The sequence below is a fragment of the Gavia stellata genome, chromosome Z, assembly GCF_030936135.1.
Source record: "Gavia stellata isolate bGavSte3 chromosome Z, bGavSte3.hap2, whole genome shotgun sequence".
In the NCBI taxonomy this organism is placed as follows: Eukaryota; Metazoa; Chordata; class Aves; order Gaviiformes; family Gaviidae; genus Gavia; species Gavia stellata.
The window spans coordinates 88,780,660-88,803,949 of NC_082637.1; the positions used below are offsets into that span (position 1 = coordinate 88,780,660).

The 23,290-nt window shown below is 43.9% G+C and overlaps 1 protein-coding gene across 2 annotated transcripts; it reads left to right on the forward strand.

Moving 5' to 3' along the window:
• Window positions 1–3,927: 3,927 nt before the first annotated feature.
• LOC104255528 (maternal embryonic leucine zipper kinase) lies at window positions 3,928–23,290 on the forward strand. Of its 2 annotated transcripts, XM_059833571.1 has the most exons (17): window positions 3,928–3,991; window positions 4,283–4,368; window positions 4,832–4,948; window positions 5,282–5,425; window positions 6,963–7,031; window positions 8,170–8,262; window positions 9,423–9,521; window positions 10,824–10,892; window positions 11,443–11,541; window positions 12,535–12,621; window positions 13,999–14,115; window positions 16,556–16,702; window positions 17,428–17,653; window positions 19,405–19,498; window positions 19,946–20,114; window positions 22,239–22,342; window positions 22,914–23,290. In XM_059833571.1, the coding sequence occupies exons 1-17, from the start codon at window positions 3,928–3,930 to the stop codon at window positions 23,089–23,091; spliced, it is 1,962 nt and encodes a 653-aa protein (XP_059689554.1). In that variant the 3' UTR covers window positions 23,092–23,290. The 2 variants fall into 2 exon arrangements, with proteins under 2 accessions (XP_059689554.1, XP_059689555.1); XM_059833572.1 differs by lacking the exon at window positions 8,170–8,262.

A 23,290-nucleotide genomic window follows, 5' to 3' on the forward strand; every position in this document is an offset into this window, starting at 1 on the left:
ACCAGAGCCTGCCATACCTGCAGAGCCCACAGGAGCCCTTGTGCCAGGCAGCCATCAGGTTCATTGGTGAGCCACAACCCCGCCGGGGGTCCCTGCGTGCCCCGTGGCAGGGACCTGCCTGCCCGATGCGGGGCCGGGCGCCCACGGGCAGTCTTCTTGGCTTCATGCTCAGGGGACCGCCCTGGGCTCAGCCTTGCCCAAGGGGAGGAGGGTGTGTGGGCCACGGGCCTGGGGGGGGCGGGAGGTGGGCTGCTGGGGCGGGCAGGCCAGCGGGATCTGTGACAGGCTGTGTGTGCCTAGGGCTCGCCGGGCGGCAGCTGAGGGATGAGTGCCAGGAGAAGCTCCAGGTCATCTGCAGGGGTGAGCGAGAGCAGTGTGGGGCGTCTGCAGGGGCTGGCGGGGAGGGAGGAGGAAAGACCCTGGCTGGGGAGCTCCGATCCCTGCCCCGGCCAGGGAGGGCTCTGCTCCCTGCACAGGTGAGGGCCGGTGTGGGCAGAGCAGAGAGAGATTTCAGGGGCATGTGGGGCATCGGTGGCCAGCATCTTCCGGCTGATGCCGGCACCCCTGCCTCCCTCCTGGCTGTGGGAAGAGCTGAGGGGGTGGGGGCGGCCCTGGCCAGAGGTGCTCCTGAGGTCCCTGCAGGTCCGGGCTCTGACCTCAGCTCTGTTCCTTTCCGTCCCAGCCCTGCAAGGCAAAGCGAATGACAGCAGCCTCCCCGTCTCTACCCTGGCGACTCAAACACTGATGATCCTGGGCGCTACAGTGGAAGAGCCTCCCTCCAGATTCCACCCACGAGCGCTGTGCTACCGGCTCCGAAGGGCATGGAGGAGGAGAGGGAGGACCCCTGCCCCGGGAGACGGCTGGCTGGGCTGCCAGAGCTGTATGCAGAGCTGACCCCGGGGTGCTCTGCACACTGGCACCGCCCGCTGTGCCCCGGGCCCCAACAAGGGCCCCAGGGGAGCCCGCTCCCTGTGGAGCCTCGCTGTTCCGCAGACAGCTGGAGGGGCTCTGCTGGGCACCGCATGGAGCCCCAGGTAGCCGTGCTGCTCCCCAGGCAATTGCAGCAGCCCTGTAGCGCCTTCCGTGGTGCCCTGCGAGGCCCAGGAGAGCCCCTGGGGCTATCCGGTGGCGCTGCTTGGCCGCGCACGTGCCCCCGAGAGGGCTGTGAGAGGCCCTGGGGTTCTCTGGAGGACCAAGCGCGGCAGCCGTGTCCAGGTATGAAGTCGGCCATGTCGCAGCCCGTCGCGGCTTCACCTTTTCAATTATTTTGAAATTACTGGGAAGCTCAGGTCTATCAGGATTTAGGACTGTGCTGGAAGCTCAGGGCAACGTGGTTGCATTCCTTTCGCTGTTCTGTTTTGGCATTTCTGCTGAGACTAGTAATGCTCTAACCTGATGAGCACTTGACAGGCGGTGAGCCTGTCGCTCCACCCCAGGAGCATTACTGCCCACTCAACTAGACAACGTTCACCCACGTCTCTGCGGCGTATGGCAGAAGCGAGCTGTTCAGAAGTCGTTAGCCCCGTTGTCTGGTTTCCCAAGTGCACGGGGCCTGGCTGGGGTAGAGCTCTTTGTAGCAGCTCCTAGGGCCCTGGGGTTTAGACTTGTGGCCAAAACAGTGCTGACAACACACGGACGTTTTGGCTGCAGCCGAACAGCGTTTGCACAGCCTCAAGGCTGCCTCTGTGTCTCGCTCTGCCACCCCGGGGACTAGGTGGGGGGGTGCACAAGAGCTTGGGAGGGGACACAAGCAGGCAGGTGACCCCAGCTACCCACAGAGAGAGTCCATGCCACATGACGCCCTGCTCGGCAAGGAAAAGGGTGGGGAGGGGGTTTCGGGAGGTTCGCCAGCTTTCGCTTGCCAACTGGTTGGGTGTAGGTCTACCCATGGGGGGTGGTAGGTGCTTGCCTCTGGCCTTCGCATTGCTTACTTTGGTTCGTTTTCTTTCTCTCTTCTTCTGCTTCTCCTTTGCTTATGCAACGTTTTTCCTCTTGACTCACCAGGTTGGTCGCTTGCTTTTACTCTCCTCTTCCCGCAACCCAAGCAAGCGAGCGGCTGTGTGGAGCTTCGCGGCCTACCAGAGTCAACCCTCCCTCAGCACCAAGGCACCCTGCCGCCTTCCAGTCAGTACCAGTAGCGAGCTACCCTCGCCTCTCCCTTTCAGTGTCTTTAATCTGTGACAGTCACGTAGGGAATGACTGAAAATACAGGACTGAAATCAATCAGTGGTTTCCCTAACAGGTGACTCTATTCATCGGGACGCAAGGAGCTGTCAATTGGCTGATGCAGAATAGAAGACACCCCGTCTAGAAGAGACATCTGCCATGAAATAAAGCAGCGTTTGTCTTGCCCAAAAGGAACGGCTCCCTTCTCTCTCGCCGAAATGTCCTCCTCCCTTTTTTTCTGAGCCTTTCGCTCGGCACTGTAGGGCTGTCTCTACTCGGGCAAGATTCACCGTGTCTGGGAGGAGTCCGAAGGAGAGAGAGTTGGCAGAAATAAGGCGCTGCACCCATGGTTTCTTTTTTTCCTTTTTTTGCTTGCGGCTTTAGGCCGAAACGCCTGCTACGCCGAAAGGTGGAAGGCCTGGCAGGGGAACGGCCGGCCGCGGCCAAGGCAGACCGTCAATCCCAGCCTTCACGGAGCAAACCCTACGTTTCTGTTCGCTTTCCTCACCTGCCCCGGGCTGCTCGCAGGTGGAGCGGGGGCCGGGGCCGGGGCCGCGGGGTGCCCGGAGCAGGGCGGCCGCGGGGCGGGGGCAGCGCTGGGGAGGGCGGCGCGGGGCTGCCGGGCCTGGCGGCGGGAAGGGCCAGGTGTCACGGGAGGCTGGGACCGCGGAGCATGCGTAGTCTCGGCGGGGCGGCGGGCCGGGCGGCCATCTTGTGCGGGGCGGCGGGCCGGGCGGCCATCTTGTGCGGGGCGGCGGGCCGGGCGGCCATCTTGTGCGGGGCGGCGGGCCGGGCGGCGCGGGCCCCACGCTAGTGCTCGTCGGCTGTCGCGGCCGGCGGGCTTCCCTGATGGGGGCGGGGGCTGCTTCCCGCCTCCGCCGGGACCGGGACCGGGACCGGCCGAGGCCGAGGCCGAGGCCCCCCCGCCCCGGCCGTGCCCGCTCCCCCGGCCCCCTCTCGGGCTCCGGCTCGAGCTCCATCCCGTCATGCACGGCGCGCCCCCGCCTGTTCCGGGTAAGCGCTGCGCCGTGATTGGCCCTTCTGGCCGAGGCGGGCGCCGCGGCGGGGGGATTTGAACGGCAACGGCAACGGCAACGGCAACGGCCGCGCCGGGAGGCGGCTGCCGCGCCGGTGAGTGCTACCCTCCGGCGCCTGCGGCCCCCGGCGCCGGTTAGCGTCAGAGGCTGGGCGGCCCCTCGCTGGTCCCCTGGCGGCAGGGCCCTGGGGAGGGCGCGGGCGTCCTTGGTGCCTCTCGCCCAGGCGGGCCCGGCCCGGCGCGGCCCTGGCCGCGGGCGCCGGACGGGTCTGCAGCAGAGCTGCGCTGCGGTCGGCGTGGGAGCAGCGCTCAGAGCCGCCCCTTCCCTGGGCTGCCGCCTAGGCGCAGCCCGCGGCGGGAGGAGGCCGCTGCGGGTCTCAGTCGGTGCCCTGTGGAGGAAACTGTCGCGGGGGCGTTACTGCTGCTGCAAAGCAGTCGCCCGCTCTCGCTGCTAAGCGTTAGCGAGGAGACCGTGAAAGATGCTAGCGTTTTGTGCCAGCCTTCAGACTTACTCGTCTGGTGACTGTACTGCGAGGTGTGCAGCACTTGGTAACAAAAGGAGGTCGCGCACCCCGTCCCCCCCTCCCCACCCCCGCTTCCCCAGAGCCGCAGCAAATGCGCTTTCGGTTTGTGGGAGTCTGCTCGGAGTGGCAAAGCATGAACGCTGGCTACGCTTGCTCATTGCAGGGGCTGAGAAGACTTGTGAGATCCCTGTGCCTCTCAGAATGGCTCTAGGTGGCTATGAGGAGATTCTCAAGTACTACCAGTTACATGAAACAATTGGAACAGGTAGGCTTAATCTGGGAATGCGCAGAGGTGTGTGCGATCTGTCTAACACTTTAGCATTCACCTGAGTAGAGATTAGCTGTTACTGCAGAATCTATAGGTCAGGTTTTGAGCATGTATTTTGGGGGGCAGAGCTCTGACAACGTCATTGGAAGTCGGTAGCAGTGATTGCTTCTTCCTCTAAAGAAGACATTGCACACGGTGTGTGCTACATACTCCGGTGTAACTGCGAGATGATAGGCAAGGAAGCATGTCGTCACGCTGAGCTTTAAACGTCTCTTTTTTGAATTCTAGGTGGGTTCGCAAAGGTAAAACTTGCACGACATCTTCTCACTGGTGAAAAAGTTGCAATAAAAATCATGGACAAACTTGCTCTAGGGGTAAGCCAAATGATACTTAAAAGTTGGTGGCATCTTCTGCTGTTCTTGTGGAGGTCTCGGGAACACAGGGGTGCGACATGTCGAAATGCTGCCTGCTTGTCTTGTTGGCTGTTGACTGGTGCTGTAGCCTTGAAAGAATTTCAGTAGTAGACCACAAACCTTGTGGAGAGGGCAACATTCTGTGGCTTTCAAGTCGAGGAAGTTAAAGATTATGACAGTAATTCAAAGAGAATGCTGATGAGAATGCTAGCTCTTTTACATCTCTCCCTCTGGGTTTTGCTGATCAATGTGCCAGAATCGTAGAGAAGTAACGGTAGAGCTGTTGGTGGGTTGAATTTGAGCAGTTGAATTGTCATACAGATGCCGCGAAATTCTGTGTGGCACAATAGTGTGATGCTTACTGTGATGTACAGGCTGTCTGAAGTAGTTGGCAATTTCATAGCTTGCTGTTGCGGTCTCTTAGGATGACTTGCCTCGTGTTAAAATAGAAATTGATGCCATGAAGAACTTAAGGCACCAGCATATTTGCCAGTTGTATCACGTGATAGAGACGTCCCAGAAAATCTTCATGGTCTTAGAGGTAAGAAATGGTGTTTCTGCCACGGCGAGGGTTCCTGGTTCTAGCTGTAGTGGTAGATGATAGCAGAGTTCAAACGAAACAATTCTTAAAAAGTTATCTATCTCAATGATACGTGACGTTAGTGTGATGTATCTGTTGCAACGCGTCAGACGTCTCGGCTTGTTTGGTCTGCCGCAGTGCTGACCTAGGGCGTACGTGGGGGCACTTGGGCGCTGCAGTGATGAAGCAGAGGGAATGGAAGAGTGTCCTCCAGCTGCTCTCCAGTGCTCTCGTTGTTGCTTAGATTTCATCACCGTATTCTAAACGTATTCTCTTTTTCCTGTCTTCCTGCAGTACTGTCCTGGAGGAGAGCTGTTTGATTACATAATTTCTAAGGACCGCCTTTCAGAAGAGGAAGCTCGTGGGTTTTTTCGGCAGATTGTTTCAGCAATTGCTTATGTTCACAGTCAGGGATATGCCCACAGGGATCTCAAACCAGTAAGCCTGAACAGTAGTCAGATTTGCATAAATAATAATGAACAGCCACTTTCACATCTCCACTGGGAGCCAGAGTAAATTACGCCTTCTCCATTCTCTTGTGCTTCGAGCTCTTTATCTGACGTCTTGTGAAAGAGCATTATTTCGATCCGCTGCTACGTTCCTCGGCTGAGCCGGACGTGGCTATATCTGAGGAAGGAGCTTCCTCTGAAGGAGAAGCAGAACAGCACGTTCCAGCTGGGAGCGGAGCAGAGACATGGATCTGCCTTTGAATGTTGCTTAGGCGTTTTTGTTATCCCCTTTATACCTGGAGAGAGTCTTTATGGTGCCACTCTGTTGCGCAAACCGTTCTGTTTTCACGCCCAAAGGAAAAAGCGACACCGATAGTTGAAACACGTGGTGGCTAGACAGAGGGTGTAGGGGGAGATGCATGCTACCGGACCCGTCCTGTGGCTTTGCTGTCATTGAGGAGTCTAAGCGTAGGCTTAGGGAATGGAAGACTTGAGTCCACTTCTCCTTGAAGGGATTAGAAATTTGCATTTTTAGAGATGCTGACATCTCTTGAGACAAGCAAATTCTTAGTGCACAGGCGTTTCCCTAGACAGCTCATGAAATCTTTGTCTCCAAAGCACGTCTCCACAAACGAAGCGTTGTATGTGCCTTTTGGAAGGAGTCAACTTGAGGCTGGGGAGCTGATGGAGCCATAGGATCATGTGACAGCTTGGATGGGAAGTGGCTTCTAGAGGCTTCTGCTTGAACCTCCTGCTCAAAGCCGTGTCAGACCCAGCTTCTTGGAGCTTTATCCAGTCACCTCTTTGACCTCTCCCCCAAGGATGAGGCAGCAGAATCTCTCTGGGCAACCTGTTCAGCTCTTTGCTGTCCTTATGAGGAGAAAGGCTTTTTCTTCTCTCCAGTCTGAACGTCTCTTGATGCCTGTTGTCCGTCGTTATCCCACCATGCACTCCTGTGAAGAGACTAGCTCTGTCTTCATGGCCTCTGTGTAGGTATTGAAAGGCTGCCACGAGGTCTCCACCGAAGCCTTCTCGTCTAGAGGCCGAACAAACGTCTTGCCCTCAGCCTCTCCTCATCGAGCAAGCGCTCCAGCCCCCTGAGCTTGCTTCAGTTTGATGTCTTTGCTGTGCTCGGGGGGCAGAAACTAGACGCATTATTCTAGCTGTGCTGAACAGAGGACTAGAGTAACTTCTCTCAGTCTACTAGCTGTGCTCCTTTTAATACAGGCCGTGGTATTGCTGGCCGCCTTTTCGGCCAGAGCAGACTGCTGCCTCACGTTCAGCTTGCTGTCTGTCAGCACTGCGCCCCCCCCGCCCACCGGCCCCCCAGGCCCTTCTCAGCAGATAGGAACTAGTATTCCCCATCTGGAATGTGGGGGATATTCATTAGCAACCGGTCAAAATCTCCAGAGGAGAGCTTTAGGTAAATTCTAGCTTTCTGACAAGAAGAAAGAAGGTGAAAGAAAACGTGGTTCCTTGGATACTTAGGTTATAGAAGCATTCCTTACCTCTTTCTCTTTCGCCAGGAAAATCTGCTGATTGACAAGGAACATCATTTGAAGCTGATAGACTTTGGACTCTGTGCAAAGCCAAAGGTAGGTGTCTCGGTTGCTTTCACAGAGCAGAGCTACGTCAGCTACTGCACGCACCTACAAAATGCATGTTTGGCTTCAGAGTGCAATGCAGAGACTCGCCCAAAGACCCTAAATTCAAGCTGTTTGCGTAGTTGTCATCCAATCGCTAATTACTTGGTAGGGCCTTAACTGTGTGAGAGAGAGCGGTTGACTGCATGTTATGACTGGACTGTTAGATCGTTTTCTCCTCTTAGGCTTCATCTTTTATCGTAATCTAAGGCAGAGGTCGTCCTGTATGTATAGCACCTACTGTCACATATAAAGGCCTGTAATATTTTAAAGCGCATGTTGGTTTGCGTTTTTCCCTAAGAAGTTTCAATGGTGTATGTCTTTTTCCAAAAGATTTGTGTGTGTGTGGAGATTGTGGATTGAATCAGATAGTTTATTCCAGTTACATTTGCAAATCCCCTGGTTCCGTGTGCTTGTACCAAGTTGTTTGCCGAGTTTAAAATTGGGTTCTAGGAGCCCTTTCGATTTGTCAGCGTAACATGCGAGGTGGGTGCTGTTAAGAAACAGTTGAATGGGAAGAAGGTCTTACTGATCCCAAGACAGTTACTTGTCCTCGGATTGTTTTACTTGACTCAAGTCAGAGCATCTGGCAGGCCATCGAGACGATTAGACCATTGTCTTGGTGGTGTAATGTCATCTTGTCCTGATCTGCTTTGCACAAAGCCTAGGCAAAGTAATAACATGGTTTTAATAGGGAAGTATTTTTAGTGGTTCTTTGTGAAGTTATTGCATTAAATATTGGTATCCATAACCAGCTAGCCTCAGGCCCAGTAGCTCTTGGATCACCTCTTCCCAAGTTCCATCTGTCTTCGCAGTCGCGAGCCCTTGTCAGAGGAGGAGCCGTGGAAAAGACTGCTAGGATAATAGATGAGCGAGCAGCTGGGGATCTGAACGTTTGTAGGATACTGATGGTCTTAGACAATTTTTGCCTAGTGAAGCCGTGTATTACACCAAAGCAAAACACGAGGTGAACGCAGACGTACAGCAGAGGAAAACGAAGACTCTGAGGCCTCTAGGATGTCGTTGCTAGAAGACTTAAGCTGCGTTACAGCCAATGCTTCCGTGTGATCGGTTTCCTGTGTTATTCTAGGGTGGCCTCGATTACCATCTGAACACATGCTGCGGAAGCCCAGCTTATGCAGCACCAGAGCTGATTCAGGGCAAAGCATATATTGGCTCAGAGGTATGTAGCACGGTTTTGGGTTACCGTTTTGTGACTCCCCCCCAGCCCCTGGGTATTTAAGGGTGGTGCGGTTCAGATCAGCTCACTTGGTTTCTCTCTCGCATACCGCTGGATAGCATCGCCTAGTTGTTCTCAGAAGCTGTGTGACTAGCCTCAACGGTCACAGCCTGGAATAGCACATAGCGCTCCCGGCCCCAGGTCAGGTAGCTGGTAGTTCGTCTCTGACTAATCCTTCGCTGTCTCCCTTTGTTGCTCTGTATTTTAGTGCCCTACGAAACAGTAACTTCAACTCCTCCCTTCTACTGTGCGTTCTTTGAAGCAGCGGTTTGTTCTGTTAATTATCCACCTCCTGTCGCAAAGTTTTGTGCAGTCCCAGTATCTTGTGTGCTTTACCAGGCCTGTCTTTAGCTTGAAATTCGCGTGTGAAAACGCACTCTCTTTGTACCGCGCAGCGTAGTAAAATTTGAGAGAAGCCAAAATGTGGGGTTTATCCAGCTTTGCTTCCATGTCTAGAACACTGGGCCTTGCAACTTGCCTTTGTCAATCCATCCAAAATGCTGTCACTGCGATGCCCTCAAACTTCCTAAATTGCTGTGCTGTTGGACGGAGTCAATCGTTTTTCCTTTCACATACTTTTGCATACCACTGTCCTTGGCCTCTATGTCTGCCTTTCTTTTTTTGTTTGTTTGTTTTGTTTTCCATAAAGTGCAGTGCTTTTCAATCCTTCTTATTTATTTATTGTCTAAGTGGGACTTGCAGTACGAGGCATGCAGACCTTGTCGTGGCTATACAAAGAAGAGAAGCAGCAGTAGGGCTTTGAAATTGGTTGTAACTGTGCTGACAGCTGTTCTAATCAGTAATATGTTACCGGAATCCCTGTTGATGAGTTTGATTTAATTTTTGCCAGTGAAATCCTTGTAGATTGAAGGTAATGCAGCAATTTGTTGACTTAAGGGGAGGATATTGGTTTTACTAGTGCTCCAGCTTGAAAATTGAATTTGGGTTTTGTGCTTTCACTTGGAATACGAGAGTTCTGTCGAAAACTAAGGAGTCTACTTTTCACGAGTTGTATGTGGACGTTGCCAAAGGGGCACTATATTACCTGTCTCTAAGCCAATTTAGATAAATCATATTCGTGAACTTCCATTCTTATTTTTTAGGCAGATATTTGGAGCATGGGAGTACTGCTGTATGCTCTACTCTGTGGCTTTCTCCCCTTCGATGATGACAATGTCATGGCTGTCTACAGGAAGATAATGGTAAGTATTGATGGTGCTAGAATACAGTAGGAACAGACATTGCTAAGCATTATGAGAGGCCTTTGCTTTTCTGACTGCATGCAATGTTTTTTTCCCTGGATTGTTCCACGTCTCTTCATTTGGGAATACCTGAATAAATGCGTTTACTTTTTGAATGAAAAAGCAAGAGTGTGACATAACTTCTGTAAAATAAACTTACTTCTGGTGTGATCTTATGCATCTGGTAGCTATTGCAAGCTATTTACCTTCCAGCATTGCCCTCAGTCAAGTAGATGCTAATTTTGTTTTTCCTTGTCTCGTTTTCTGTAGCAATATATTAAAAACAATGCAGATTCCATGTGTTGCTTAACTTGACTTAGTTTCAGAGTAAAGCTGCGTTGTGAAATAGCCTACAAACTATTTATAAATAGCTCATTAGTAGTGTCTGTAAAGATGTAACTTGAATTCTTTAACCTGTGATGTCAAAACAATACGTATTCTGCTTAGAAATGTATGTCATGTACAAAACCAACTGGTTTGTTATCAAGGAATTTGTCTGTAGAAATAAAGCTGCCTTGACAAATTGATAGTTACATATTTCACAATGCCTGTTTACTGCTTTTAATTTCTTTTTTCTCCATTTTCATTGAGAAGTAAATGATCCTTGATGGTGAATTTGGTTTGGGTTTTAGCTGCTGTTGTTGTACTTCAAATCTGAAAGCCTTTTTCAATTTTCTTCTAATCAAGAATTAAAAAAAAACCCCAGTAAATCATTTGATGGAAAGAAACTTTCCGGTTAGATCTGCAACCTTTTTCCCGGCTGCAGTATGAGTAGAGGTCGAAACTCTAGCATGAGATGTAACCTATTCAAAAAAAGAATAGCTCAATGTTGAGGATGGTTTATTTTTAGTGTCTGAAAAGTAGTGATTGCAATGAGTATTCACATTGCATAGTGCTAGTATCAGTCACTCATGCTCCAACATGTTTGCACTTCTAAAACTTCAGTATCAAGTTGATTTGATGAAACAATGCAATAGATAAGGAGCAGGTTAGCTGCAAAAGTGGACTGAGATGGAAATGTCATGCAAGCTGAGTGGGTGAAAACTGCAGCTGATAATTCAAACATAGCATTTTCATTACTAATATAGCTGAGTTTTAGTACTACCATTAAATTTATTCAAGTCATTCTTAAAGCTAAGTCTGCATCTGCCTGCTATTCTTCCTTTTTAATGGAATACAGATGTCGCTATCATCCAAGTAATTTAGCAGTTCCTCTTGAGCTAGCTGTTCAAGGTTCATTCTAAATCCTCTTTTTTTCTGCAGAGAGGAAAATACAGTATTCCAAAGTGGCTCTCTCCTAGCAGTACACTGCTACTTAACCAAATGTTGCAGGTAAAGGTATTGCTTCTATTCAGTAGGTCTATAAAGTACTATTGCATAGGTCAAAACATTACATAGATGAAATACTTAAAAAATATTCAGTGTTTAAACAAGAAGTTTAATGCTTTCAAATTTTTGAAGAAAAGATTAATATTGCCTTCTGCTGAAAATTCTTTGAGAAGAATGATTCGGTATAGAAATAATTAAGCAAAGTTTAAATGATTAAACAAAGTCTTTAAGCAGCCTGCTTTTTGTTGTTCTTAATTGTGCTATATGAAGAAGAGCTGTTTTATAAATGAAGCTAAACGTACTGAATGTGCCTTTGGGCTACATCTAAGCAATCTAGCCAATGCTAAATATCCTGGAATATTTATTGTAACTGTAGGCTCTATAACTGCTTTTCACAGCTCACGTGTTTGACCTTCCTTTTGGTGCAGCTATGAAACAGTAGTGGTTTACATTTGAGCTTCTAACCACCCTAAAATTCTGAGTAGAAGACAAATTGTTTCTTCAGTTCTTCTCCATGATTTAAGTATCAGCTTGTATTTTTATTGCCCCCTAGGTGGACCCAAAGAAGCGGATTACAGTTAAACATCTATTAAGTCACCCTTGGCTCATGCAAGGTTATTCCAAAGCTGTTCAGTGGCAAAGTAAATACCCAGTGAGTATACCTGTCAGGTGAATACTAAAGTATTTAATGCAATCTTTACTGGCTCACTACCATCCTCACAGTATGGGGGTGTGAAGACATTCCTCCAAAGATGAACTTTGAGATGGCCGTGGTTCCTTTCTGATTCTTCTTGCCATTAAAATGTTATTACTTTCTCTCAATTTCTCTTGAGGAGGAATTTCAAATATGTTTTCATTGTATTCTGCAGCTGATGATTAATTTGCAAAATAACTGATTTCTCATAAAAATGTGAAGTATTTCCACATATGGATGACCAGTTGATTCTCCAGGCTGCTTGGTCAATACTTTGTTTAAGGTTCAAAATGCAAATATTCTTGAGAGCGTGTTAGACATGATTATGGTTTATCTTGTATCTAGACCTCTCTGAAAATTGCTAGTTTGAATAAAAACTTGACCTCATTGAAAGTATGTCCATCCTGTCTCTCTATCACTTGTTTTACTTGTGTGAGAGACTAAGGTAGTATGGAGAAATAAAAAATAAAATAATCTACCTGTCAGTAGTAAGTACTGAGAAGTTCCTGCATGTTTGCAGCCAGTGCCTCCCTTTGGCCACTGGATGCCACTGTTTCTCTAGATAAAGAACAGCTTTACTGTGCTTGCAGCATCAGTTCTAAGTGGCTGTAGGAAAGATGTGCATGTCTGATAGCTTTGAATATTTAAGGGGAGATGAAAGTGTAGCTTCCATTCTAGTAAAAAAATCTCATCTGCTGTCAAGCTTTCTTATTTGAATTCACAGCCTCTCACCAAAGAGGGGTCAGACTGTGAAGTTGCTGAACTTGTATGACTTTTTCAGTCTGTTCCCTACAATGTTTAGCTATGATGCTAACTATTTTAAATACAAGGTCTAAAATCATGGTTGATTATTGACTCAGCCCACTGGGTTTCATGATAGTGTCATGCTCAGATATGGATTATGAGACAACTTGAAAACCTCATGCTTCAATATCAGTCATGTTCTTGCAGCTGGGACATCTTGATGAAGACTGTGTAACAGAGCTTTCTGTGTTTCATAAACAGAGCAGGGAGAGTGTATCGGAATTAATATCAGAGGTAAGAAGTATATATCAGTAATTTACAGTAATTAAACACAGTAATACAGTAAATAAACTTACTGTATTAACAGACTAATGCTCACTTATTCTCAAATACAAAATTTTAATACTTTTTAGAATTAAGGAGCCCCTGCAAAACTCCAGAATCTAGCTGTAGCTTATAACTACAGTTCTGAAGTTCAAATTTGTTTTTTTCCTTTTCCTCCTTTAATTGTGCTCATGATATTTCCTAAACCTTACTGTTATTTCCCACCATGGTGAAATCCTTCTGAATCTCTTAAAGTCAAAATAGCCTTACAGAAATTTATAGTTGAACAGCACATGCCATTTGCTGGGTAAACTCTTTGCTTTGAAATGGTTCAATAAATAAGAGGAAAAAAAAGAGTAAGAGAAAAATATTAGCGCAACACCCAGACTATAAGATGTATTTTTGGGAGTTACTATTCACAGTTTTTAGAAAAAAGTGAGTATGTTATTAGTCACTTTTGAATACAAATCATAAAAGTTGAATTGACTACTTCTAGAAGAATTGTACAAATGTTAGCAATGACATTGCAAGCTGCAGAAGAGACTTAAGCTGGAGTAGGCATCACATTTTTAAGCTGAATCTGAAAATTCTCCCTTGAAATTGAATTTTTTGCTTCTTTGTATATGGTAGCAGTGACATAGTTCTTCACTTTCGAAAAACTTAGGGTTTCCACGTAACTGTAGTAGAAACAGACTTTTAAAATGTGTCTGATACTTAAGATGTATTTGTTGAGTTAATGCTACTTGTTCTTCAGTTATAGGAAATAATCTGAATAATCTGTCTACACAGGGAAAATTGCTTTCAAATAGGTTTGTGGCATTTGCATAGTCCTTTACTGGAGGACTTCTAATCCCCTATAACTGATTCAAACTAATTGTACTGTGCTGCAAACATGTCAAGCATTGTACACATGTTCCTCACACGAGCAGAGTTGCTGAAAATCATGCAAAAAGTTGGTGTTGCTCATGGGGAAAGAACATGGGGGAGACTTCAAAAACATTGAGACTCTGGCTGAAATATTGGCTAAACTGAATTAGTAGCTTTGCCATTCACTTCAGTAGATAGATTCGGGCCCCAGCATTAGTTTTCACTGTAGCAAGCATACCATGAACTAACTTGCAAAGAACACCAATCATAGTCTGTTTCTTGATCTCAAACACATAGCATGAATTGACTGAAGTCTGAAATTACATTTAGGTGATCAAACATTAGGCATGCACATCAGGTAGAAAAACTTGCAGAAACAGAAATTTTCAGAAGGCTGAGCTTGCTTTGTACTTACAGTGTTTCCAAAGAGGAGATTAAAATACTCTTTTTTTTTTTTTTTTTTCTTCCCCACTCCCCTAGTGGAAATATGACCAAATGTCAGCAACATATCTCTTGCTTCAATCCAAGAAGGCTCATGGCAAGCGTGTTCACTTAAGGGCTCCATGTGTAACAGGGCATGCCAGTACAGGCCTCGAGGTAAGTTTTTGAATTCAACAAGACAACATACTGATTAAAATGCTGCTCTGCATTAACAAAGCTCTGCCTGGGAAAACAGACTGGTGCCACAAACATCAGTAAGGGAGCATGTGTACAGTCAGCCAAAGTCTTGGTCACTAAAGAGTTCAGTCTCTCCTCTTTAGCATGTTTTAGCAAGCTGGGCTGCTTCTATAAATTGACATTACTGGAAAAACTATCTGGGAGGACATGGTGCATTATGAGTACTGCACAGAATCTCCCCTTGGCTACTCACCAGAAGTGGACTAAAATTGCCTATTGTCTAGCCTATGTGATCATTCCAGATTTTCCTCTGTGATGCCTACCTTCTTACTGCATCTTTCACATTAGTCTCTAAATATTTTTGTACATTGCTAGTTGCATTTAGGATGGCTTAGTAAGGAAAGTCTTCTGAAATATCCTGTCATGTCATCTGGGCAACCTACTTTGAGATTATATACACACTACATGAGCTGATGGTCAAAGGGGAGAGACCCATTCCTTCCTCATCTGTTTCCTTTTAGAACACAATTCCAGAGAGGATTTTGTTTATTCCTAGTAAAGAAAACATGTTGCTGATGTTGTTCTGATGAACTGGATCCTCAAGTAGTTTTGTGTATCTTATGGTAATTTCTGTTCCTGTGGTTTGGTAACAAAGTGCAAATAGGGCACTTCAGAACTTGTCCAAAGTTGCTAAATTGCTTGCAATATCTTATATAATGTGCAGCTAATTTTGATGTCAGTGATACTCATCTATGTTTGACAAACTCGAAAGTATTCAGTAAAATTGCAGACTTCCTATTAGCCATTCCCTCTTGAACTGTAGACATCTGTGTAAAATTGTTAACTAGCTATCTGAATGTGCTATTCTCTGCATAGAGACAAGTGCTCAGAATAAATACTTACTTACGCATCTGATTCAATTGCATGTGAATCATTTCAGTTCACTCATACAACTGCTTTGAAACGCAGATGAGAATTCTAAGATTACCAGTGCTGCATAACAGATCATAAATCCTAAGTGTTGCTGCATAGGCATAATGTGATTTCCATGATCATGGTGGGTTAGTCTTCTACACTCAGATGTTTTTAAGGTGGAGGTTCTCTAGGTTCTGTAGTGCTGATGCTGTGGAATTACTTCATCTCTAGTGGTGTCCTAGGTAAATTGATCTGGCTAATGCTACTATTTAACATATGCATTATGCTTTCACAGGTCACTGTGAAAGTAACGTAGATACTGTGAGTGAATATCAACTGATTTTGCTGAAAAACCCTACTAACAAAGTTATCTATCTAAAGCTGATCTAATGTGAAGACAACCAAGCAAACAGAACCTTTAACTTAGTTTCTGAATTTGGTGGCACAAGTTTATACATAATACTGCCTTCTTTCAAGCAGTTTGGAGAAGAATATTCCAAAAAATTCCCCATGGCACGAGTTTCTTCTGGAACACGGTAGCCAAAGAATCCTATTCAGGCATTCATATTGTGGCTGAAATTATATTTCATTACAGTATCAGGCTGTTAGCTTCTTGGCTGTAGGTAGCAGCCCTCTGGTAAGGGCTTTTTAGTAAGTCATCAGAGTAGGTCTGGCAGCATACTGGGAAGCTCTGTTTCTATTCCAGTCGTAATGAGAGATCTGATCATTGCAACATCCTTGATTATAGGCCAAGAGAAACTTATCTGCCAGCAGAACATAGCTTCCTAAAATGGTATCCATTCCAGCTGAGGACTGATAATTTAAAATAATTGTATGCAATTTCACTGAAGTGGTATGAAACAAGTCCTTGGGAAGAGTTTCCTGAAAATAACAAAAGGTGTTAGAAATTAAGGATACTGTGATATACATCTGATTGTATGTGGTGTGAGCCATGAAGGCTAGAAATCTTGACTGAAGTTCTGAATCCTGTGATTTAATAAATGACAACTTTTTTGGGGGCTATTAGTTCAATGAAGGCTTCTGAATGCCAGTTCATGTACTGTTTCAGATTCCATAATCATATGTTTTGGATGTAACATGTTTACCTTTATCCAGCCCCCTTTAGACTTCACTGCATTCTTTTCTTGGATTCTTTCCAGCTTATTTGGCTTTTGGTAAAAAGAGCTTGTGATCCAAGTTTTGAAATCAAAGGCAGGTATTTTTTGTGAGTTGCTTCTCTTCTTTACACAGGTCATGAAAGATTACATGGTAATGGTGTTTTCAGAATAATTTCACATCTGCTTTTGATACAAATGACGAATGCACAATGACAACATTAAAGTCCTATTATAAAACTTAGGTCACTGGCATGGGAACTTAACGTTAGCTGTTAACCATGATTAGGAACTTAGGAATAAATAAGATTTAGATTTTAATGACACTTTTCTGATGAAATCTTCCTTCTAATAGTGCAGTAGAATCTCAACTGAATCTTTCTTTTCAGTCTGAAAAAAATATGACATATGAAGATGTGCCAGACTGCAGTGAAATGCCTCATGCATTTGGATCCATGGAATTTTCTGATGCAGCTTCACTGTTTGAAGAATCTCCACTGGAAGAATTTATTCTAAATACTCGCAGAACAAAGCAGGTGTTTGAAGAATAAATACTAGTTACTTTAAAAAATATATATATACTATTCTTAATCGAAAAAATCTTATTCTCATTGTACATAAAACTTATTACATGTTTAAATGTTGGTGGACCCTGGCCAAGGGGAGTTACAAACTGAGTAAAGAAATGTTTTAAATATATAGCTGAACATAAATGGTGGCTTCCTCTAGCTGTAGGTCATGATTAATTTGATGAGAACTTGAGCTTTGACACTCGGTTTGCATAAAAACAGTACATAGGGAATGAGTAAATAACGCAATGAGGATTTTAAAACTGATGGGAAAACAATAAGGTTCAGCAAACAAGATCTTGGAGCTAGGCTATAGCTGGACAAGTCTTTGAAGAAGTTCAGCCTGGCTGTATTGGACAAGAAAATCCAATGAAGCAAGTAAAATTATACAATTAAACCAAATGAAAATTCTTAACTCTTTTTAGATGAGCTGGTGAGGAATAGTCTTAAATGTGCAAGCTGAAGAATTTAGAAGAGCAGATAAAGAAATGGCAAATTACTTGAGATGTTTATTAGCAAGTTCTAGAGGGAATCAGAGGTATTGAAGAGTTTTTAACTATTTTGCTCAACAGGCAAGCATTGCATGGTATTTTTAAGCTGCTTCAATTTTAGAATTTCCTTGTCTGTAACATTTCTGAATGTGATCAGAATATAGCAAAAGATGTCTTTTTTTTTTGTTACATCTCTCATAGCATTCAAGGCATGATGCTCAACTGGATAACACGGAATTCACACTGTCAACTCCAGTGACAAGAAAAGTGGCATCAAAGAAGCATGAAAACAAAGAGAATGTTGATACAGAGTCAGCTTTAAGAAATGAAATGACCTTTGTGCTTCCTGCACCAAAGACTCCTTTTGCGAAGAGTCGGATTGAGGCGCAAGTACAAACCATACCCTTTCAGGCACCTGCCTTCAAAGGTACGTTGAATGTAACTAATGAAAACTTGGAACACTGCTTAGGAATTAGTGTAAATTCAAATACGAACACAGCACTTGTGTATCCAACACATCTGTTTCTGGAAGACTTAACTTTTTTTTTGCCGCATCCTCCAGCCTGGTTCTTCTAGTACGTCTGGAAAGGTGCTGCAAGAGGTTTAACCATACATCAGGGCACGTTCCTTGTATGTTAATTACAGAAGTAATTGCTGCTTACAGTATCGCACATGCATGCCTTTTGGCACACTCTGACATGGAGCCAAGTGCTGTGTTCCTAAAATTTGCATCTGGTTCCACTTTTGTATGAAGTTTGAGAACACAATTTCCTGAACATTCTTGTTTTTCTTTTTTTATTACCTTTAGTGAAAGTGAGACTTTTAGTCAAGTCTGGTTTTATTCCTGCTTCTAAGAGAAATCTGACTTCTGGATTTCTCATGGTAGTGTATCAGCATTTTCATAGTAACAGTCCAGCGTGGCAGTGAAAATACCTCTGTTAACAATGTATAGATCTTATAGTTATGTGATAGACCACAAAAATCTGTCTAAATTATGTGAGCTTTTCTGAGTTACCAGGAATTTCTGTCCTCAGCCTGTCTAGTCCACTCTTATGAAAAATGATGGATCCTGTGCATACGTTACCATTCCCTTCAACCACTAACATAAAAGTTTTGGTGTTGATACTATAAATGCAAACTGTCCTTCAAATGCCAAGGACTTCTTACAATAGGATTCTCTTCTGCTCTAGATGCTAAGGAACATTGTTCAGAAACAGTAACTTTTTGTAGGCTGATTCAAGTTATAAGGGATCTTGGACATACTGCTGTTCAATGACATCCTTTGTAAAGGATTTAAGGAAGCGCACTACAAAGACTAGTTGTTTATACGAGTTTGATTTTTGTCTTGAGATAGTGTTCAATAACTTGTGAAGTTTGACTTCATGGCAAGTTAAAAAAGCAAAGTAAGTACTCTTTCTGAAATGGGAACTGCAGAAACTTTCAACTCATTTAGTGAGGTATTTCTGAGGGTTAAACAATTAAATGCTAATTCTTTGTTTCATTGAAAGATTTTTGGTTCAGGAATGGTTGTGTTAATACTTTCTTAGAGATAGAAAAGTGGAAGTGTCTATGGAAATTTTGAGATCATTGCCTGGGGCCAGGTGCAATTCTGTAGAGGGCTGAAACTTTGAGCGCTGAAGTTGGATTTAGTTGTAACAACTCATTTGCTGACTGTTTCACTTGGTGTTTGCTTCTGCAGATTCAAAACCATGCTCTGCAGCACTCTGTCAATGTGTGAGTAGTAGAACTTTTTAGGTTATGTAGTGTGCATTATTAAACATGCCTATATAAACTCACCCCTTCATATAAGGGAAATGGCTTCGTGAAGAATGCAACTATTTGACACCGTGAATTGTTCAATATTTGTTCTGGGACAAGTGGCAGAGCAAGAAAGCAATTCTAATCCTCTTCCTTTCCAAATTTCTAATACTGAACTGCATTGGTTGCTCTAAGGCTTTACTTGTAGATCCCTGGGGAAATCAGTTGCAGTTTTTCTTTGTAGAGTAGGGGTAGTATTGTTATTACACTAAAAACACATTTTATCGTTCTGAAGGTACAGACCTGAGATAGAAAAAGGGTCTGGTTTTAGAAATAAATTATCATGAGAAATCCTGGCTGAAGAAAACAAAATCCTTTATGCAAAAATATACCTGCTTTGGCTTGGATGCTTTCTTTCAGAGAGCCAGTTCACCACAGTCACCCCAATTAAGAAACCCACAAACCCAACAAACACAGATGACTTCACAGCAGCTGAGGTTCTTCCTGAAAGAAGGTAAATGTCCAGTTATTTGTGTACTCTTCTGGTTTAGAGCAGGACTACCTTAATCCAGGTACTGCCTAGGAAACCTTGTTACAACAGCAAGCTGTTATTTCCATTCTCTTGGTAAAAACTTTCCTAAAACCTCTTTCTACATTCACTAGAAACCACTGAAGGCAGAGAAGAGTTTTAAAACTATATAACTCAATTATCTTCAGAATATATTCCTATTTTCCATAATGTAAGTTCCTTCTTATTCCAGTTCTCCAGAGGGCTGCAGTGTCTATATACATCTCTGGGTTTAAATCTCAACTGACTTTCAAACAGAAACTCTCATAATACACTGCACTTTCTTTTGTTTTCTTCATTCTGTCACGTCTGGTGATATTTTAGTGACGTATCTGAAATAACTGATTTCTAAACACTGAGGAAAGATAACTGATTAATTTGTTCATGTAACAGGTGTCATTCAGTGGAATTAGATCTCAACGTAGCTCACATGGATAGCTGCCAAAAGAAGAGAAAAGCCAAGATATTTGGAAGTCTTGAAAGAGGCCTAGATAAAGTGATCACAATGCTTACGCCAAGCAAAAAGAAACGATCCACTAGAGATGGTCCAAGGAAACTTAGGGTATGGTTGCTGGAAAAATCTTACATGAAAAGAAGTATAATTATTGAAAACATCCAATACCTTTAGAAATGGTCTTGTGAAAACTTCTGTGATCTGACTTGCCTGCATTCTGCAGTAAAGTGCAGTTTCTCTTACTGCACCTCTATTAACATGATAATGTCCCAGTTATTGCCAAGAGATGTCATGTTAGTCTGGGCTCAGGCAAGTCACCATCAGATCAAGGGAGGAGTTTCACCATTGCTTGTTGTATCACATTGAAACCGAATATGAGGGAAGCAGGATGGTGTTAAAGGAATCCTAGATGAAATTTTACTTGTATAGAGATACTGCTAGTTCTCCCACTAAAAAAAAAAAAGGCATTTTGGTAACATTCCTGGCTTAGGTTTCTGTAGTCCAGGAGTGATATGTCTGTTCCAGGATAGTCTTTAGATGTCAAGAGAACCTGAGATTAAATTTAAAGCCTAAATAACTACACCTTATGAAAGAATTTCTGACACTGTTAACATAATTTTGATTTTTAAAGTTTTGATGTCACTGCATCCGAGCCAGTTGGCTACTTGTTCTTCTTTAAGTAGCCATAGAAAAAGCAGTTCTCAGATAGTGCATTGCACAGAGCACTTTAAAATGACATTAATAATTTGTACCTACCAAAGTTGACTCATGAGGTTAATATTAGCTTTGTAGAATACACATCAAATTGCATTGGCATAATACTAGTGTAGTGAACAGAATTGTGTACATCGCTCAAAAGCAACTAATATACTTAAAGGTATACAAGGAGGAATTTATACTTGAATCTGCAGATGACATGTTTGAAAAACATGATTAACATGAAAGAGGCAAGGCTGTTACTGAGGCATAAACAGTTCCAGAGAAATAAGTGATGTATACCTTCAGCTGACTGTCTCCTGGAGCTGCAGCTGTTAGGACACCTACAGTACAGTAAGAGCTGTCTGTCAGTGCAAGGAGCACTTTGTGTTTTGCAGCCTATGTAAATGGAATTCAGCTACTGTATTGCAGTTGGAAGCTTTTCCAAGAGGCACGTGTCAGAGACAAGATGGCAGTCTTATAAGTTCAGGACATATGTTGGGCTATAAACCTGACCAACTCATCAGACAGAAGTCCAGACTGTGCAAATAAATCAGGAACCTGAGCAATTGGAAGCAAAAGCTAGTTCTTCTGTCCCTAAAAGCTTTTATCCTTCTGCATCAGTTTCCCTTGTCCATCGTATATGCAAAAATACTGATGCATGTCTACGGACACTGGAGTACGTAGGGGAAGATAGAACTTTATTTTACAGTGTTACAGCAGTTGTGGCAGGGAGTTGCATACTTTTTAGGCTGAATAAGAACTGTAAGAACCAGTCTTCTACTCTGACGTTGTATCCCCAACCTATCTTCATTTCTCAAACTATTTTATGATCTTGTCTTCTCTCATCTGCTTCTGTGACTTCAGAAGCTGGGTAGAGCGTTTGTGGTATATCACAGTTGGCAAACACTTTCTCTCATTGCATATGGGTGTCTGAAAGTTGTTCAGGAAGTCAGTCATTGGACAAGTCCATTATACGAAATATTAGATGTGATATAAAACCCCTACAACAGTAAACTTATGAGTTGTAAGTTACCTTTTTTATTTAAACATGGTGATGCTTTAGTCCTTGAAAAGCTGCATGGCACCATCCCTGTTCCTTGATATTGGAAGTGCTCAGTCTCAGCTAGGCAACACATTATTGGCAATCTCCCAACGGCGGAGTGTGCAGTAGGGTGCTGTAAGCACAGTCATGTGGCTGTCTTCTGTAGTCCTCTCCAGGAATTGCCTCTGGCTTCATACAAGACTTCTAACAGCCTCTGTGCTGCCCTTCTGACCCATCACTGCTACTTTGGATTTTATGATGGATTATAGTTTGGACATGCTTTGATATTAATTGTTCAACAGTTTTTGTTTAGTGTTCCTGTTGCTACTACAATGTCTTAATTCTTACAATATTGGGAAGTTGAAGCATTTGTCACTAGGGTTAGCTATTCCAAAGTTTTCTTTATGAAAACTTTTCATAATGCCTTCAGTTTTAGGAGAAATATTATTTTTTTTTCCTTGAATATTTTTTAATGAGCTGACTACTTTTAGGCACACTATAATGTTACCACCACTCAGCTACTGAATCCAGACCAACTGTTGAGTGAAATAATCACTGTTCTTTCAAAGAAGCATGTGGAATATGTTCAAAAGGGGTAAGTGTAAAATATGATGACTTTAACTTGTATTTCTCTAGATAGTCAGTACTCCAATCCTTGATAAAACACAGTATTTAAACTTACTTTCTCAGGCCCACATTGTAAAATACAGTGACTCTATAGAAAGTACACAGAGCACTAAATGAACGTGTGCAATAAAACTTGTCCACACAATACAAAACAGTGTTCAGTGAGCTCTAGTAGAGCTCTTTGACTGACAGATATGAACCAATAATAGTGAGGTAGCTCTTAGACAAAATTGACATCAGCCTCTATCTCTTGTGAAATTGTAAATACGAAAGGTTTATTAGGGTACAGTCACATGACTGAATCAGACAATTTTGGGAGATAATGTAGATACCTTTTAACCTTCATTCTTGGCAATTAAAAACCATTAGCATTTAGCCAAGAGATTAGTGTATTTTAAAAGCTGCATAGAATTCACACACCTTTGTGTGGATTATTCTAATTTGTAGGATTTACTGTGCTTTTATTAATTCAAAATTGCATTGCAAAACAAACATTAAACAGTTCAGTGATTATTCTGTTTTTCCTTTGTTTTGTACAGTTATACCCTGAAATGTCAAACACGGTCAGATTTTGGCAAAGTAACTATGGAGTTTGAGTTAGAAGTCTGTCAACTCAGTAAACCTGAAGTAGTGGGTATCCGGCGACAACGGCTTAAAGGTGATGCCTGGGTCTACAAGAGACTGATAGAAGACATCTTATCTAGCTGCCAAGTGTGACTGGCTGATGCATGTGCTGAGAAAGCAGCAGTTTTATACTGAGACTTTAATTATAATGTTTTAGAAAGGTCTGTTCAGAAAAGTAATTCTTTGTCACATTCACAGCTGTATTTGAAAAATCTGTCATCTTCCTTGGGTTTTTAGACATCCCTCTTTGTACATATGTCTTCTGTCTGTTTCCTTTAATATCAAGTTTGTA